At 36.3% G+C, this 19942-nt stretch overlaps 1 protein-coding gene across 1 annotated transcript in view; it reads left to right on the top strand.

The window, feature by feature from the left end:
- Positions 1-19638, top strand: part of LOC121295003 (transcription factor SOX-6-like) — a 156030-nt gene extending 136392 nt beyond the window's left edge. Inside the window, exons 15-18 of the mRNA XM_041219268.1 lie at positions 10028-10136; positions 15814-16047; positions 17512-17728; positions 18981-19638. Coding sequence (XP_041075202.1) covers positions 10028-10136; positions 15814-16047; positions 17512-17728; positions 18981-19278 — 858 coding nt within the window. The 3' untranslated portion in view covers positions 19279-19638. The remainder of the gene's footprint in view (positions 1-10027; positions 10137-15813; positions 16048-17511; positions 17729-18980) is intronic.
- Positions 19639-19942: the final 304 nt, after the last annotated feature.

Here is a 19942-nt window from a genome sequence, read left to right as displayed (position 1 = left end):
AATATGGAGATCCAGACCAAGTTTAACTATGCAGCACCAAATAAGAAATACTTTCTCATTAGATTGTCAAATTAAGCTGCTATTGGGAGTAAATCACAAACTGTCTCAATATGCCTCGATCTTCTCTTCTCAAACACACCTTCAAGATGAACTACCAAGAATTATTACTGTCCACACGTTTCTTGAAAATTGTAAAATATGAATTTGCCCCATGGTGCATTGTGCCCCAGCCTTTCAGAAGCTGCAATTAGTCATTAACTGTGTTTTCCTTGTATGGCTCTTGGACCTTGGGTTTACAAGTTTAAAGACAACAGTATTTAAATGATTAAAGTAAACCCCACTGTGCAGACTGTGATGCCCGTGCCCAATTAACACACTAGAGGCTTCCCTCTCTGAATGGGGACAGGGACTCTATGAAAAAAGTGTGCATATCTTTAATCAATTAGTCAATGAGGAAAGAAAATATATCTTCCAAGTGCTTGATGTCATACTGACAGTTGGCGGTCTGCAGTATGAAAGAACTGAAAGCTTAATGAATATTTCATCACCTGATATATTAAAAACCCAGAGCCTAAAGTAGGCTAATTTGTGTGTGTGTGTGTGTATATATATATATATATATATATATATATATATATATATATATATATATATATATATATATATATGTGTGTGTGTGTGTGTGTGTGTGTGTGTGTGTGTGTGTATATGTGAATATGTATCTTTTTATTTGATGTTTAATTTACAAATATAATATAGTACAGTCAGATCATGTGACCTGCAGCTGAGGAAGTGCTAAGTTAACATAAGGCTGCAATTTCATTGTTTTAATCTTTAGTGTGCTTTCAAAAAAAATCTGTATAGTATGAGAAGAAATTTAAAAGAACTGAAAGATTTCATTTAAATCTTTAGATTAATCCCACTAAAAAGTTGATAAAAATAATCATAATGTCTTAGTTATAACTCCTTTACATCGGCCATCATGTTCACCCATCACATACCCAAAGCTGTAGCAATGTACAACTCATGTTAAAATAGTTTAATGAAGCACTGCCCCCCTTATATATGAAGCATGGACCGAAAAACAACTCTCCCTGGTGTTTGAACTTAATCAATTGTTAAATCTATTTAAACAGAAGGGGAGTGGTCAGCCAGGAATGAGAGAATATACTGAGACATGACATGGGTTCTATTGTAGTCAAAGCTGTGTTTTGAAGACGTTTTTTATTGTTTTTGTTTTTTATCTTTTATGAGGTGTGCATATCTTGTTGGAGAATATTTAACCACTTAATTCAGGCAAGCAACTAATGTTTCTCCCTCAGCAGGAGAGCCTACCAAGGGTAATATTTTTCTACTTCTTGCATCAGAAGTAACAGCAATATCTAGCTATTCAAAGTAACTTTAAAAGGGGCTTGTGGTGAAAACCAGAGTGCTTTGGTGTAGGTCTTTGATATGGTAATACAGTTGTCTTAGAAGATGGCTGTAGAAGCTACAGGTGCTGCCAGTGTTGAAGATGAACAGCAAGCACAAAAAAACACTATTCATTTAAAAAATGTGCTTGTGCATCCTCTGCTTTATTAAGATTGCTATATTGCTCAAATAATGCACATTAAACTAGCAGTCACTGTGAGTAAATGTAACTCCTCATACATGCACTTAAGCAGTTTCTTTCCAGTTTTATAATAGATACATTGTTTTTGCCCTCTCTGACCCAGTACTTACCCAGAAGAGACTAATTCACCATCTTTTTAAAATGTTTTATTCTGTACATTTTTACTAATCAAAATTACTGGGACACATGGAGGTGACATGACATGCTGCTTTTTAATAGTACAGCTGGTCTGTGGATTACACTGCCCTCTGCTCTGCCATTTTTAATTGCTACCAACTCCACTTTATATCTGGTGTGGTAGGGTTCTGCCCACATGGGATCAAGATCACTAGACCTCAAATGAGCTATAATGTGGAGGTCAGTTTCATTACAACCTTGAAATAATTCAAGCATGCACAGTGTGCTTAAAAGGTGAATGAGGTGAGGTTGGGGTGAGCAACAGTGAACCCTCATCTTTTTTTCATACTGTGTACAGTTTTCCCTTAGCTTTTTAGTTTCCGTTTTGAAAGTAAGGTAGGCAGCAAGCCTATCCCATTTACCGGTATTTTTCCTAAAGCAGAAATACACAATCACGCCACATTATTTTATTTATTTCACATTTTACTGGGATAGTTACTGCGACTAGAAGCTGTGTTGCTTACAGAGTATTGTCTTCCTGTTTTTCAGTCTTGTATTCATTTATTCTGTTACAAGCACACCCCCATCTGATGGCCGTTTTTAAGTCTTGGTTTCAGATACCCATCATTGAAATAAATTTTATTGTGATGGAACATTTAAATAATAAAATAGAAAAGAAAAAAAAAAGTCATCTATCGAACCAGAATCGTCAGGCTTCATTATTTCCAATAGAATCTGGCAGTTATAGGGTTTAAATGTTGAAGATAAGAGCTTTCACTTTGGTCAGTTTCGGAATATTAATATTTCAAGAATTCGCCTCACCTGACATAAATACTGTGTTCTTTAATAGCTACTATGGAATCTGCTGTTTGGATGTTTATCACTGTGAAAGCTTACATGGAGGTTCTCTAAAGGTAACTTAAATGGGATTAAGGAGCGGTTAAAATCATCTGCTGAAGCTATTGGAGGGGATATTAAATATTGATTTATCCGGGTGTAATGACCATGCCTGAAAGTGGGGCTAAATGCTGCTTATAGATGGATCAATGCATCTTTTAATACAAACTGTAGCACAGAAGCACAATAGAAATGTGAACACTGAATAAAACTGCATCAACTTTTGTCCACATGTCTTGGCTCTTGAAGTTAAGACCTTGTGAGGAACTCAACAAAATAAGCTTTGCATGGGTGGTGTACTGTAAACCCCCACAGCTGCGTTTCCTCTTTAACTGGCTTGTGGATCTAGAGATATAATTGGGTTAACTTGTATGCCGTACGGCTACTGTTGTGGTATAAACAGGATTAGACCTCAAAAACAAATTAAGCAAGCTACTGTACTACACAGTCAAGATTTTTGTTCTCATCCGTACTTCAGCATTTGGCATTTGCAGTCCTCCATCAGGAAGTGTGGATTAACTAGAGAGCCACACTGCTTACCTATTCTTATTAAATTAAATAGATAATCCAGTGCAAAACTATTATAATCCAAACTACAAAAATGGCTTCATGCACAAAACAGCTGTCTGATTCATAACAGCAGTAATACCTACTGCACTGGGCATTGACTGTCAGATCATTGATCTTTTTTGCTTCAGGAATTATTGCATAAGAGGAACTTATGAGGAAATGCACGCTGGCTCTGTAGCCTATCGAAGCCCTCGTTCAAGCCAGCCCTCACAAAGAGTCTGAGTATAATCTTGTCTGGTGTGCAGCACTGGAAGCAATTTTCTGCTCTTTTTCTGCTGCTGTCTTGAAAATTGCCAACCTAGGCTTTTTGGCCGCAGTGTAAATCCTGGCAAGTACTTAACTTGGCCATCCAAATTTGATTATATTCTGCTCTCAGACACAATTCATGGCCATAAAGTTGCATTGTTGAGTATTTATGCTGTCTCTGTTTGTTCATGCCTGCCAAAAAAATAAAAATAGCCTCTGTGTGTGTGTCATACACAGTGCCTGACTCCATGCCACAGCGTTCTCTGATGCTTTCCTATAGACTTGGAGCCAGATTCACAAACATTTATTGGCCATGCAAACTCGTGATTTTCCACCATTGCAGTGGTAAATTGTGATTTACTGAATAACTGTAGCGATTCAGTTACAGCTTTGCATCACGTTTTCCAGCTTGATTTCCAGTAAAACTAAAAAACAAAACAACCACCTACTGGCACATTTTTTATTAAAATTAACCAAGCCCTACAAAAGTTGCAATAATGGCTTCTGTATTGTGGAAGTCATCTCTAACTGATCTAAAGCTACGATTTTCTTATTGTCAATGGCTGGATTGTGTTATATGAGAGAGGACATATTTTCCTTTTGGATTAAAAAAAATCCCAGTAACAATCAAGACCATTGTAATTTTATTCTTGAAACCTACTACAATTTTTTAAGTAAAAGAAAATAATTGTACATTTTGATAAAACTGGAATAACAAAATTAGCATATTAAAGGAATTAGAGATTAGGGTTAACATTTGAAATAGGTTTTCAATTTTTTTTTTTTTTTTTGTCAGATATTTTGCCATTTTATACCATATTATAACAGCACTATAAATCACTCACCACACACACACACAAACACACACACACACACACACACACACACACACACACACACACACACAAAGATTTATCTGGGCTACTATATTGGCACATTGCCCAGGACTGGTATACCTCATATTTACAATTGGTCTGGTAGTTTAATTGAAGTAAGATGTTTGGAATTATTTTGGAATCAGAACAAATAGAAGAGTTGTGCTGTACATTATTGAAACTATGTTCAGTCTGATTTTAAGTATATAATGTCAGTTATACATGAAAATTGCAGAGGGAAGGGTTCAAATGAAAACTTGTTTGCTATTGCCATATACGTGGACTTTGTGCTGTGTGTCAGTTTCTGAATAAAGCAATGCAAACCTCTTGAAAGTACCAGTTGGCTTACCGCACAACTGGATGTGCTTAAGTCTGAATGCTTCATAACTGTAACTACCAGGGAGTCGCAGAGTTATAAATAACATTGCAATTGGTTAAAACAAGATTTAAAACAGATGAAGAGAGAAATAACACTTTATGGTGAGGTGCATAGTCATTATTATATGTTTGTTATTGCAGAAGAAAAAAATAATTCTGAAGCCAAAGAAGGCTTGTGAAAGAATACGACCCTTGATGCACATCGTCACCCCATTGAGAAGCATTGAGCCAGAGTATTTGGTTTATATGATGACCTACAATTATACATTGTAGACATGCGAGTGACTCAAGGTACCAACCATACCATATTCTTCCCTGCTGTATAATGTTGTTATCTGCCATTTGGTGATCTGCAAATCTCTTACAAGGACAGTCTTCTGTTTATTTTAAATTTTTATTGGGTATAAGTTGCTATAGATATTTGATAGCCATGGTACCTCAGTACTGTGAAAGCTCAATACAAACATATAATATAGAAACTAAAGTAATTTCTGCCGTGGTACCCACAATATGTCCTGTGGGCTGTACAGCAGTTCTCCGGCACATGTTCTGTGGCTTGTTTGATTAAAGCCCTTGTTAAATCACTGACTTTGGCTCTTTTTAGCTCCAGTTAAAAAGGTAATAAGTTCCATTAAGGGCTGCCATTGGCTTAAATTGTATTGCTTCACTGTGCAACCATGCGTAGACGAACAAAATGTATTCGTAACCAAATTTAAAACAAACAAAAAAAAAAAGTTGATCACATCGCAGAGAGATTATTGTGGGTTTCGTTTTCAACTTCAGTTTCTTGTGTATTTCTGTAGTTTTAGATGTGGGACACAAGCCTGCATGCGGAACTCATTTGAGGCAACGGGCACTTGCTAATCAGAAGTGGTATTCTGGGTGGGAGGGGTGCCCAGTATAATATTACGTCTCTCATATTGTCTTTCTGGTGTGGGACTTGAACAGCCTTTCTGTTGCATATGGTTAAGTGCTGCCTTGCTGTATTTAAATATAGAGAGCATTACTGTTATGCTGCGGTGGTTAACAAAAAGCCAGACCTTTTTTTTCATTTTAATGCACATTATAAATATCATTTATAGCAAGCTATTTACTAAAAAAACAGTTCTGAGCATCCTTAGTCTCCTGATACCAGTGTCCCAGTTTGCATTATGTCCTTTATTGCTTTTCTGTGGTGGAGTGATCAGTAAAAATTTAATGACACCATAAAATAATGAAAACGGCATTAATTTATCACAGCACTTGATGCGATGGCCATAAAGTAATATTAGTCCACTGAATATTTTTGGGAGGAAGATGTTATGTTATGCATATAAATAACATCAATAATTTTAAGTATAATATGTTCAGTTATAAATTATAAAGGTTATTACCAATAACTGTATAAAATGTAGTGTATAAAATGTTATATAAATTCATTGTGCACTAGCACGACAGAAAACAATGAAAGTTTATTTTCAAATTCATTGGCATCGCCTTTAACAATCACTTGAACATATCAGACATTAAAAATACAAAACGCTCGTCCTTTAATTTTCAAGACGAATAGTTAGCATATAAGTAAATAAATACATTCTCTTTTACATAAACCTTGTAAAATACAATTGTAATTCGTACAATATACAGTGGTGCAGGAGTATTGGTAACTTGTGGTTTCAGATAATCTGTAATTTAATTTTTTTAATGTACTGTCACATTACAATACATATTTTTTAAATTGACATAAATTAATTTCGCGAGGAAAAGTCTTATTCCCAAGTGCTGAGATCCCATGTACTGAGACACAGTCTTTATTACAATTTGGTATTAACTCTGACTTTATCACAACTTCTAGACTTCATAGCAAGTACCTGCTTTTAGTCAGCTGCTCTCTCAGATCAGATCCGTTTCAGCTACTCAATACCTGACAACTGTCTTTCTTTTCACCATCCTCTTCAATTCATTCAGCCATACCCCAACTGGATTCATAAACAGAAATAACCCAGGCCATGGATCATGAACCTTTATTTGTGTCTCCAGAGATAAAACGTTTACTTACTGCATTCTACTCAGGAATAATACCAAAATGAATAAACAGTGCCAATAACTATGTGTATATAGAGCTAACAAAGATGAGAAGAGGTTCTTAAAAACATAGTAATAAGCTCCACTTAATCATTAAGACCTGTGTGAATAGAAAAACCGATGCCAAATTTCTTGCAAAGGAATCACAGTGACTGAATGCCCTTGTTAATTTTCCTTTCACCTAAGCATACCTTAATAATAACATGAATTTATATTTTTTTTAAAAAAAGGACTGAGATTGATTAGCCTTGCAAATGACATGTTAATTTATTACACTTTTGTTTTTCATTGAAAGTGTCTAAAGGGCTGCTCTGTGACAGAGGAAGCTAAGATAATCATCTATCGGTCTATTTTTCATCAGCCATGCTGCTCTTTCATTAGCTCTGGTAATATGAGTGTACGAGGAATAGCCCTGGAATGTAACATTTAGCATTTAGCAGCCCACACTAAAATGTGGGACAATCCATCTTTTTATTTTGTTTTGTTTTGTTTTGGTTTTTTTTACAGCTTCATCCGGTGTGCAAAGCCTGCCTTGTACATCATAATTAGAAAACACTTAAACATGCAAAACACATCCAAATGGTCCGTGTTACATCTTTTAATGAAAAGCCATAAGCATGTGGTGCTTAATTATAAATCCAGTCAAGCTGTCTGACCATAAAGAATTAGTTCATCTCATAGATGATTGAGCTGATCATACATTTCTGTACTTTTTTACCCACTTCCTTTGTTAAGGTATAATGAATTAATAAAATAATTTTTTTATGTTAAGAATTATTTATTTTTTTTGCTGGCTTGTACCATAATCTAACACTTTGCAAATGCTAAAGGATGTATCCAATATGATGCTAATAGAGATAATCTAGCACATCTTGCCCCTGTTGTGTATTTTAATTTCAAAGGCTACTAATCAGAAATGTGTGGAAGTGCCATAACATTGCAGTGACATCAAGCAGCTTCAGTGGGTCTTGTTCAGTTGATCTAAATGGATCAATTTGAAGGATCTAAATATTGTTTAGATTACTAATAAACACCCTCTGTGTGTCAAAGTTATAAACAAAAAACAGTGCATGTCACTATGGTAATGTTTTAAACCACATTTAGATCTGTCGCTATTTAGATTAATTGAATAGGCCCCAATGTGCCTGTAGTGTGTGTCTGCATTTTTTTTATAATAAGAATTTTAAGACCGTTTGTGTACCTATAAACACATATCCATAATGCAATAACATTAGAAATAATTACCCCCATTTTAGTTATACTGGAAGATGTATCTTGTTAAAGGGATTTTTTTTTTCTCTGACATGCATGGATTCCGCCAACATTTGCTGAAAAAACGCACCTTTGGCAAGATAGTAAAATCTCACCCCTGGAGTAACACATGCTTGTTCTATGGGATTAAAGTTACATGTCTAGTTTAAGGATCTTTCAGAAGAAACCAAGGGGGGTAGATTATTGGTATCATACAGAAGAAGACAGCACTTTGTGAAAGCCCTCTACATTCACTACAGAACTAGGTCATTTAACAATAGGCTGAACAGCAGTCAATGCTCTTCTTCTGCATAGTACATTAAGTGTAATGTGCAGCAACTATTCAGAGCGCTGAAAGCTATTATTTTATTCTGTAAATATACACAGACATGACATTTAATATTGTCGCAGAACGGTGAATGACAGGGTTTCATTGTATGTCAAGTACAACATGATGCCAAGTTTAATCTGAGTATAAAACAACATGGCAAAAGGGAAAACACGGTGTGCTCTTTAGAGATTGAGACGTGAATAAATGATCACCACTGGGCTTTGAGACAGTTATACAGAGTATGTACTAGTAAGATTACAAGAAAGTCATAGCACATTACTTCTTAAACCAGCACCATCATGGATTCTTATCCCAATTCTTTAAGAGCTCTTGTGTTCCTCAGTGGTAATATTTAGGTTCCTTCCCTTTTAGACACACATAATACATAATCACCAAAACTGTGTCTTTCACTGCACAATTAAGGTTATTTTTTGTGTTAGATTTAATGGAGTTCTTTGATTGCTGTCTACAGCAACAGGGCTATAGTTTAGGCATCTGTAAATACACATTGGCAAGGTCTACATATATATCAAAATCTGGGAAGATGTATGAAGAATCTGCTGTATGTATTTCACACTTACATTTTTGTAACACATATGTCGTCAGCTTACTCTCTCTTAGTACTGTAGCAGTCAATACTGCCTTTTTGTCCCTTTTTCAAATCTGCTCTCATGTTTGTACATCAAACCCATTCATTGTTTAGAACAAAGCTTATGTTTGTGGGAGTTTTTTTTATCATGCTTTTCAAACTTACGCATAAAATGTTCACATCATACCCCTAATGTGCAGTTAACATGTCTCCTAGACAGATTGCAGCCATTTAAATTGTATTTTCAGTTAATACCAAATGTATCTTATTCACAAACATGCATTTAGGCACAGTATGGGGCCTTCTATAGTGAGTGGGTAAGACTTGTCAACACTGGGAGATATTTGCAAACCTTCAGACACCAGCAGTACAGTGAGCAATCGTTTTGATGTGTCTGCTCTGCACACATGGCATTGCTATAACATGTTGTGGTTCTTCAACACCTTGATGTGAAAATGTGGATGTACCCCACAAGCTTTAGAGACATGCATGTTCATCTGTGATGAGGATTGTGGATTCTTCAGTCACCATGTCACTAGTCCATGTAATGTGATAAACCATTAAAACGTTTCAAATAAAGCAAAACTCTTCTATAGTTTTTTTTTTTTTTTTTTTTTTTTTTTTTTTGGCACCAAACCAATGGTGACAACAAATACGATAGTTGAAATGGTGTATATGAAAGTGGAAATAATGGGCACTGGATTAAAATGATACTTAATGGGGATGTCTATTTTCAGGCATACATGATGATTGAATGAGGCCCTGGACTCTAATCAAAGTTAGTGTGCATGGACAGTCAACAATTTTGCCTTTAAACAAGGGAGAAAATAATGCTATCTTGCTCACTAAATGCATACCTTGGTTTTACCAGTTAGGATACAAAACGGACAGCTTTGGGAAAGCAGGTGTTTGTTACCTCACGATTCTGGTTTACTGGGTAACGTACTGTCCTTGGTATTCTGCTCCAGTTACTTTTGTTCAGCTTCATCGTCTTTCGGATTCACTGGTGCACACCGGGTGCCTAACACAATTCTCAACTCCTTACTTTCACAATAAGGTTAACTTATTGACTATAGACTTCTCTCCTTTGCTTTTAGGAGAGGGCACAGTTCGAGAACCTTGGTCATCAGTTGTCAGGGAAACTTGGCGAGGATAGGAAGATGGGTCCCAGAGTCATTGACCTAACGAGGCCTGAGGACGTAGATGGTAAGTTAAACAGACACTGCTTCTTCTGAATCAGTGCTCCAACATAAGATCTATCACTGCTTATAAAGTGAGCAGCAATGGGGCAGTCCTCTAAAATCATAGAGGATCTGATGGGGATTGTAATAAGGAGGTCAACTTACCAGTACAGTTGAGGTATTGACCATGGGGTAAGGAAAAAGCAAGAGCCTCCTAACTTGAGACTTGACATACAAATGGCTTAACAGCCTCATTTTCAAAACAAGGCCCCGAGCAGACACAGGGTGTAAAATATAGGTCATGGTTTTAGAAAAGAAAAACACCATTTGGGATAAAATGTATTTCCACTGATGCTTTTGTAGTTTTGTTTAAAGAAACACGTTCATTTTTCACAGGTAAGTGAATAAAAGAGTTGAGATTCAGAACAAAGCTGGCGATTGTCCAGTCTGGTCCTTGAGTGTGATGTAAGTTGTTTAAGGTCCCCCAGCGAGGAGGTGTAAACTCTGGTAGCACTTGCATGACAAAGCGTCATCTCCCTTTGTGGCTGTGATACATAAACAGAGGAGAAGGATGCCTCTGTGCGCCAGTATTTGTCACACATAAATATTTGCAACAGTTTCCATGGCACTTTTGAGAGGGAAAAAAAAAGATCAGGCCCGGTAAATGGTTGAGGTTGTATAAAGACAAACAAGTCAATATTTCTCAAAAGAATGCAAACTTTTATACTGTTTATATTCCTGTTTCTCTTTCAAGAATCTGTTATGCACTCTGGGCTGCAAATTAAAATATGACTTCCTTTCATAATTAGATAAACTCCACACCTGGGTTTTACATTTCTAAACTCTTTCTTTACCCGTATATGTTATTCAGTTTGTAAAATGACCTAGGTATTTTTAAAACCTTTATTAGAAAAAACAGAATGTGGTTTTGTCAAATATAAAATATTCTTGGAGACAATTCAATTTTCAGCATACAGACCAGGATGAAATTGTTTCCTTTTGAAGACTGAAATATATAGAAACTAAGGAAACTTACTAGCCTGCCAAAGTTGCTGGCAGCCCAAGTACCGGTACATTTGATTTGTATGAATGCAGTGCAGTCTCAGCATATTGGCTTAACAAATGTACATAGTAAGTTTGTTCATTATAATCCCATCTTTGACTCAAGAGGTTCAGAGTGTCAGGATCTCAGTTACACACCCATAACATTAGGTCACCTTCTTTAGGGAAAGGGTTAATAGGTTTCCCATTTTCAGAGCGAGGATGTCAGGGAAGTTATGCCAGATTTGTTCTCCATCGAACTCCCAGCTGGTTGCTAATCAGAAGTGGGATCTCCAATGGCGTGCAAAAGTACCATCTACTTTTAAAGTTTCAGAGGGTATAATTACATTTATACTTTACAATAAGCGGAGAGAATTAAAATATAATTACTTATGCACTCAAATATTACCCATGAATTCCTGTGAAGTATTAATTTCATTAAAAATTCCACACTGATTATCCGAAATGTCGGCCTAGTTTGTAGTTCTGTTTAAAGAAATGGGTCAGAATATTCCACACATTCACAGAAGCAGTCTTACTCCAACTCTCATTATTATGAAGTATGAACAGAACTTTCTACGCCATGTAGAACTAGAATAAACGAGTAATTAAAAATGAGATTATGATAAACAAAAGGAAACCAAGTCTTCTACTGCGAAGTGAAACACTGCAGAACCATCCACAAAAAAATAACAATAATAGGTTAGCATTCTTTGAGCTATAAGCCTATTACTTTAGCTGTACAGCATCCTACTCTAACAGGATGCGGAAAAGTAACACTGCATCTTCAAGCATAGTCTGTTTTTCAGTAAAAGAAAAGCTCTGTCAATGCTGTAACTGTCAGAAAGCTTTACGTTGCTTAAACCAATATTTGTAATGCACGCAGCAAGCAAATTAACAGCTGCCAAAGTTCTAACGAGGGACCTTGGAAAATAGAAGCTGGTATGGAACTCGATAGAATTTCCTTCATTTTGCAAAGCCACAAGCCACATGCATCAGCTCACCGCAAAGTCATTAGGTCTTTTTAAGCTCAGATGAAAAACATTAACAAATACCACAAAAGGCTTTAGTATGGGCCCTTTGTTCATTCACATATGGCAGTTTGTAACTTGTGCACCACTTGGGTCGTGTGCTTGTTTAAGCTGCCTCCACCAGGCCAGCCTTGAAAGAACAAAAGACATGTTGAGAGATCCTAAGCAGGAAATCAGCAAACTTAACATGGTTTGTGACAATATCAGTGGAACTAAAAAAGGGGAGGATTGATTAGCCATTAATGGTCAATTGACTCCATATGGACAGACCCATACAAATGTGCTTTTTTTCCTGTTTTGTAGTGCAGTTTTCCTCAGCACTGGCCACTGGGAATTTTTTACTGCTGTGCTCATAGATATGTAGAGCAGGCATTTTCTTTGGCCACAGAGTTTGCATCTGGAATGAGAACTCTCTTTTAGACTCATTTATCCTTATCAAAACGATAAAGCGATTTTCAACCTCAAACATTTTTTTTTCTTCTTCTACTTTTAAATCCATCCCCCATAGTCCTTTTCGATATCAGGTAGTTAGGGTCAGGAGTTTATTATACAGGTCAGGTGAGACTGTAAAATCATGTGATATGTATACAGTGTATAAATATAAGTTCATTGAAGCTAAAAAGGAATCCAACCTGTCAGATTTCTGTAACCAAGAGTATGCAGGGTAACACATATTAGACAAGTGGCAGCATGCATGACATCTGTACTCAGCAATATTCAAAACACGAAAACAAAACAAAAAAGCATGTGATGGGCATGTTAAAGTAGGTTATGAATTGATTGTAATTTGTAATGTTGCAATTGCCAAAATAATAGTGGTAACTTGAATCACTATGTTTAGACTTTCTGTCACTTTTGTCAGTGTGCATTCAGTTTTAACTTAAGTGCCTAGTACAGAACTTATAAGAAGTCTTTATTTTATTTTTTAAGACAAAAGACCCTGGGCCTGTCCTAGTAGCTTGAAGGCAAGCAGAGGCGTGATTGTTTGCTATTTGCAGAAGCTGTTTTTCCTTAGCAGATTCCTTTATGACAACACATTGCCTTTCCACAAAGGCTCTGAAATCAAGTGGAAGAGCTCAGATTCTGACTCTGTCTTCAGCCCTGTCAAGTGTGGGCCTGCTATAGGCAGGTACGATTACTGTAGGTGCTACACAGCTTTCTCCAGGCAATTGTACAGTAAGTGTAATTTATGCAGATGATTCAGCTCAGATCTACCTTAAAGAAAAATGCGAAAATGCTTAAAGATTCACGCATTCTGTCACTTGTTAAAGCATATGTCATAAATCAAAATCAATCCTATTAATCCCCCCCTTTCAAGGGCTTGGGGATGTAGAAGTTACTAACCCGTATGTATTATTATTAGAAAATTAACAAGTTGTTTCCTAACAAATGTCTGTCAGCCAAATTTCAAAAAATGCTAATTTGCAAATGTCAGAATAATGCTTTACAGTAGAAGATAAACAGAGATTTTTGTAAATTCTACGTTTGGGATATCAAGTAACCTCTTGTAAGCAGGCTTCATCACCTAGACTTCCTCCCATCAGGGGAAAAAAAGACATAGACCACCCCTCCTTTGTAAATAGGAACTGGACCACTACTATAGGGCATATGTGAAGAGCACGATGCATCAGGAAGCTTGGGAAAGCTTTCCTTGGTGTCTTTCCTAAAGGTACAGTAGGACGTTTGGGAATAATAAGAAGGAGCAGAAGTTTTGGCTTTTAAATACCCTGATCACAGTTAGATTTTAGCTACAAAAACATATACAGTACGGCTTGCATAGACAAATAAGTCTGCCTGTAAATACAAAAATGATTTTATTGGCGCCAGAACTTAAACGCGTAATCTGAGGTTTGTCTGACTATTCTAGCCTCGAAAGCTGTGTTTTTCTTTTTCTTTGTCACTAACCCACCTCCTCTAATATGTATGCATTCCAGTATATAAATTGCTGAATCAGAGTCAGTTGTAAAGTAATGGCACTGGGGGCATCATAAATTAGTGCAGCGATCCTCGGGAACAGACAGTGACTGTCATGTCTGAACGAGTGTTCCGTTGCCGGGGTAATGGATGCCTTCATCTGGCCCAGCAGTCAGCAGATTGCCCTGTGTTGATGGATACCGTCAGCCCAATGCTACACTACATTTCATTGCACAATAAACATGGCTGTCAAAACCATACAAAGTGAAATCAATTCATCTTGTACGGTTAGTGCGTGCTAAATGAAATTAATGTACTGTAGGGATGGTGGCAGCGAGGCAGTGTATTATCTGTGAATCCTTTCAGCTTAAAGCTATAGCTTGGGAATAAAAGCATTTATAGTGACCAGATTTTTTTTTTTTACAAAACAAGTTGTCAATAGTTCATATAGCCTTCGTTACAAATTTTGTGAGAAACGGTCATTTAAACCACTGATTAAAATTGAAGATAGCTTCCTTTTTTATTATGAGGGTTGACGAGATTTATTGCAGTTGCAGCGAGAAAAAGAGAAGAAAAAAGACTAGCAGACATTTCTATCCAAAGGAATGACTAAGCATTCCTCGTCAATCTAAATAGTCCAATCTAATCTCTTTTGTGCATTTTAATTAGGATGAGAAAATAAGCTGAAAAGCTGATGAAATTAAAGGTATTTTAAGTACAAGGATGTTACAAACATTCCTGAATTACAGTCGCTGTCAATCCAGTTGGCAGCCATACTAAATAATCCTTTCTTACTGGTGTAAAATGACTAGATTCTGTTGCCTTGGTGTTCATGAGTTCCTCTGGGCATCACTGATGCACTTTGATGGTGTGAATTAGCAAATTGTGCAGGCTTTCCAGTTTGGTTTAAAAGAAACAAAAAAAGCTTTTTGGTAATACAGGTGTTGGAATGACTATAAAACATGAAATGGTGAAAATGCATTTTGGGTCACTTTGTCATTTACGTTCCCCAGTATAAACAGGAAACTAGAACCTGGCAACTAGAATATTACCAGAGAATGAAATTGTTTCCTTTTCTTCTTTCGGACGATGCTCATGAAAATTGCTGTATTGGCATCACAGGGGACTGATTCTTACCTGTGTATCTGCAGAGAAAAAACAGCACAGTCAGTGCCAATGTGATGGACTCAGTCTTTCGGGGTGAGGGAACAGAGTCTCTCTTTTGCCTCTCTCTTTCCTCAAAGGTGGCCAGTGCCAATTGTGTATTTTATCTGTCATGTGACTACTGTTGAGACCACATCTGTTCACTGACCCAGTCCAGATCTGAACACAGGCCTCCAGATGTCGTAGACATGCACATTAACCCCTGGTGCCATCAACTTACAAACCAGTTTAATAAGCAGAACTGAAGTGCAGTCAAATTACCCATCGTAGTGTCTTCATGAGTTCCATGATAAATAGTTACAACCTTGTAGAAATAGCTGGGATTTTACGGATGAGGATCTTATAAACCCATTGTACCATAGTCACATAGCACTGCTGCCTTCTTTTATTATTGTCATAATGCCTCAAAAGTAATATGTAATATTCATAGGGATATATTGTTGACTTGGTTGTGTGGATTCGGCTAAACTACAGTAGGTAACTCCCTTCTACTGAAACGTGGCAATTAATGGATTGCATTGCTCTCTTTTCTTGCTGCTGTGGTGTTTCCAGGAAGTAAAGCAGTGAATGGCTCTGCAGATAAACTACAACAGTATTATTGTTGGCCAACAGGAGGCGCCAGCTCAACTGATGCACGAGTGTACAGGGAAGCCAGAGGAAGGAACAACAACGAGCCCCACATCAAACGACCAATGAACGCCTTCATGGTTTGGGCAAAAGACGAGCGCAGGAAGATTCTACAAGCATTTCCTGACATGCATAACTCCAACATCAGCAAGATTCTAGGTAAGAAGACTGGAAATACTACTACTACTAATAATAATAATAATAATAATACATTCATAAAAATAGATCTGAAGAAAAGTAACAGTCCAATAAATAGATAAAACATGTATTTTACAAACTGCCAAATTAACTTAAGCAATTATTTAAAAGGATAAGGAACACGTTGGACATCCCTAGTAATACATTAGAACATCTTAGACAACTAGGAATTCAACATATTCCTTTCTATAGTATTCCGTGTTCTACCTTTCTCAACCTCACACGGCTTGCATGAATACCCTTTCAGCTGTGCATAAAACCTGTGCTGTTTGGTTTTTGGCATCTGTGATAGATGTATAGTGTTTAAAAGCACACTGTTAATAACAACAAGAAACACAGAACACCATTCATGAAAGGTGAACTTCTCTGTAAAATAAATAAATAGAAGGACTGGATTGCTACAGAAATGTAAGCGCTCGTTCAAGACATGAGCCATTAGTTTGTAACAGATCTAGGTAACACATGACAATCGCTTTCAGACAAACATGCAAACTACAGGTATTGCTTTAACAGATATTGCACTTTGCAGTATTCCTTTACTTGTACAGTTGAGCCCAATTTATCTGTCAAACTTCAGTTTTATTGAGAAGGATTTACTGCCTGTTACTGGTGCATTATTATGATATAGATCACTTTTTTCAGAACTAAAGTCAATAGGTCACCTCTACTACAAGTCATTCATAACGTACAAATCTGAGATGTAAAAAACATTTGTTTAAGTATATAATAAAAAGGAAATGCATTACTGTACCAATAAACTTTCATTTGTATTAATTATAAAACACAGCTGTGATAGTCTGTTATGTTTCAAAAGTGTAATTTGAAATGTATCTCATCCCTCCAAAGAAGTATGTGTTTAGATAACCCTTTCTAAACACAGAGAGAAACCTGCATTCTTTCACCCATCCTGTGTATACTCCACAACATTTATCATTTGTTTTATTAGCGAAGCACAGATGTCCAAATTATTATAGCAATTTAAATTAAATAGCCAAGTGTCTGAAAATAGTGTTATTTCTTAGTTTATTTTTTTTAACAGTGACTATAAAGTGTGTGTGTGTGTGTACATGTATGTGTGTGTGTGTATATATACACACACACACACACACACATACATACGTACATACACACAGAATTCCTTTTGCTGGTATTTGTCAGGGTGCGCAAAAATTGACACACAGACATGACATCACTGTTCTCTTCAGTTATCAGATTTTCTCTGAATTGTTTACAAAAAACAGAACAGCTGAAATGTAGCCAGCAAGTGTTTTTATATTATTTCTTTAATATTATATAGAAGCTTTGTGTAGCCCTAGAAGAACATTACCACATGATAGATACATGTATGGCATGTTTTTAATATCTAGTAAAGTACAGATCCCAGTATGCAGAATTTCCTGTGACCGATGCTGTTTCCTTGTTTAGGTTCTCGTTGGAAATCTATGTCCAACCAGGAAAAGCAGCCCTTTTACGAGGAGCAGGCCCGACTCAGCAAGATTCACTTAGAAAAATACCCCAATTACAAATACAAGCCCCGACCGAAACGCACCTGCATCATTGACGGGAAGAAGCTAAGGATCGGGGAGTACAAGCAGATGATGCGATCTCGGAGACAGGAGATGAGGCAGTTCTTCACTGTGGGGTAGGTACTGTTACTAAATAGAGACATATGTCTGTTCTAACCCCTTACTACAGCATACACACTGCAAATGAAGCACGCCGAAAGAACTGATTTGTACATTTTGTAGAACTCAGAAAGCAAGATCAGAAATACATTTTAACATAAGGTATAGCTACTGTCTCTCAGCGACCCCTGTGGTCTTTCCGGGTGCCTGCGGGCTTGACTATAAGCTGCCCAGAGCTGCGTTGTCCTCTGACGCTGTAGCTCTAAGGTGGCTGCACGGTGAGTCTGCAGGGAGAAAAAAAAGCAGTCGGCTGACGGCACACGCTTCAGAGGGCAATGTGTGTTCGTCTCCACCACTCCCGAGTCAGAGCGGGGGTGAGCTGAGCCTAAAAATAATTGGATGTGTTCAAATTGGGAGAAAATAATAAAGTAATTGGCAATTTACTAAATTTAAAAACAAAACAAAAAAATGAACAATTTTCAAAACATTTTATTATTCTTTCATTACATTTCCGGTGTAAATGATTAAAACAGAGTCCAATTCCAACGGTTATAATAATAATAATAATAATAATAATATAATAATAATAATAATAATAATAAAAAGAAAACTCTCAGTGGTTGTAAGATGTAATTGCGATTCTGTTTTTAATGCATCTTTAATGGATGCTGCTTTAACCCCAAGTGAATTTTAATTATTGTGATTTATTAAATTAGGACAATAACAACCTGCAAGCTAAATAATTAGATGTAGTGATTTATTATTATTATTATTATTATTATTATTATTATTATTATTATTATTATTATTATTATTATTATTATTATTATTATTATTATTATTATTATTTGTTATTGTTATTGTTATTATTATTATTAGAGTATATGAAACACAAGTATTCATTTAAACAAGGCCTCCAGGTTTTAGCATAAAAACATATTTGCTTTATAATGCATTGTGTGGTGTCAATTAAGAACATTGTCCTCATAATGCCATTCTGTTTGTAGTAGTCGTGTAATATTGTGAGATCCCATTTTTGTACCCTAAACACTTTTCTGGGGAACAGAAACCAGGAACCTGTTGATAATGTAGTTATAGGCATGATAAGACTTTATAAATACAGACAAAAGTCACGTGAAATAAAACAATAATAATAATAATAATAATAAATAATAATAATAATAATAATAATAATAATAATAATAATGTTAAACAGCAACATTGTTTATTAGGGACACTGTTTTAAATGTGTTGTTTTTTGTCACACAGGCAACAGCCTCAGATTCCAATCAGCACAGCTGCAGGTGTTATGTATCCGGGAGCTATCACCATGGCAACGACCACGCCCTCCCCTCACATGACAGATTGCTCCAGCACCTCTGCTAGCCCCGAGCCCGCCATCCCCATCATCCAGAGCACTTACAGCATGAAGATGCCAAGCGGAGGTGTGATGAGCACCGGAGCAGTGAACGGAGAGGATGAGATGGATATGTATGACTATGAGGATGAGCCCAAATCAGACTATAGCAGTGACAATGAAACCCATGAGGCTGTCAGTGCCAACTGAGGAGCAGCTGCAAATTAACAGTGGAAAAAGAGTGAGAAAGAACGAGAGACAAAAAAACAACTTGTTTTTGAACATATGTTCTTAAAGAGCCTGCATGCATGTGTGGCTCTCACAGATTCATCAGCAAATGGTCTTAAATGTTTCTTAACGTGTGAAGCAATTTGATTGTTCTTACTTTTTTCCTTTTTTTTTTTTTTATTATTTGTTCATGGACATTTTACACTTTTAGGTTATTTCCTATAAAACTTTAGATGTCAGGACTTCTCCAACATTTAATGAATCGATAGCTCGATCAGTCTTACTACTTCTTTTAAAGGCCTACATTACTGTTTTTGATGGGGGTATAATATATATATATATATATATATATATATATTATCTATATATATAATATATATATCTTATATATATATATATATATTATATTTTTGTCACTCAGGTATGCTGTGCCAGCCAACAGCTTGTGAATGTGTTTTTAACCTGAATTATTAAAAAAAATAAAGAAATAAAAAAACATTTCATATTAAGGTAAAACAAAAAACATAGAGGTCCACACGTGTGCACTACCGCACAGAGGGAAACATCAAGCTCCCTCATAAGTTTTTCTTTTTCTTTTTTTAGTTTCCCATATTGTAATGTGCCAAACTTTTCAAAACCTTTGCAT

The sequence above is a fragment of the Polyodon spathula genome, chromosome 19, assembly GCF_017654505.1.
Source record: "Polyodon spathula isolate WHYD16114869_AA chromosome 19, ASM1765450v1, whole genome shotgun sequence".
In the NCBI taxonomy this organism is placed as follows: domain Eukaryota; kingdom Metazoa; phylum Chordata; class Actinopteri; order Acipenseriformes; family Polyodontidae; genus Polyodon; species Polyodon spathula.
Note: the sequence above shows the minus strand (reverse complement) of the source record. Positions and strands in the feature narration are given on the sequence as shown.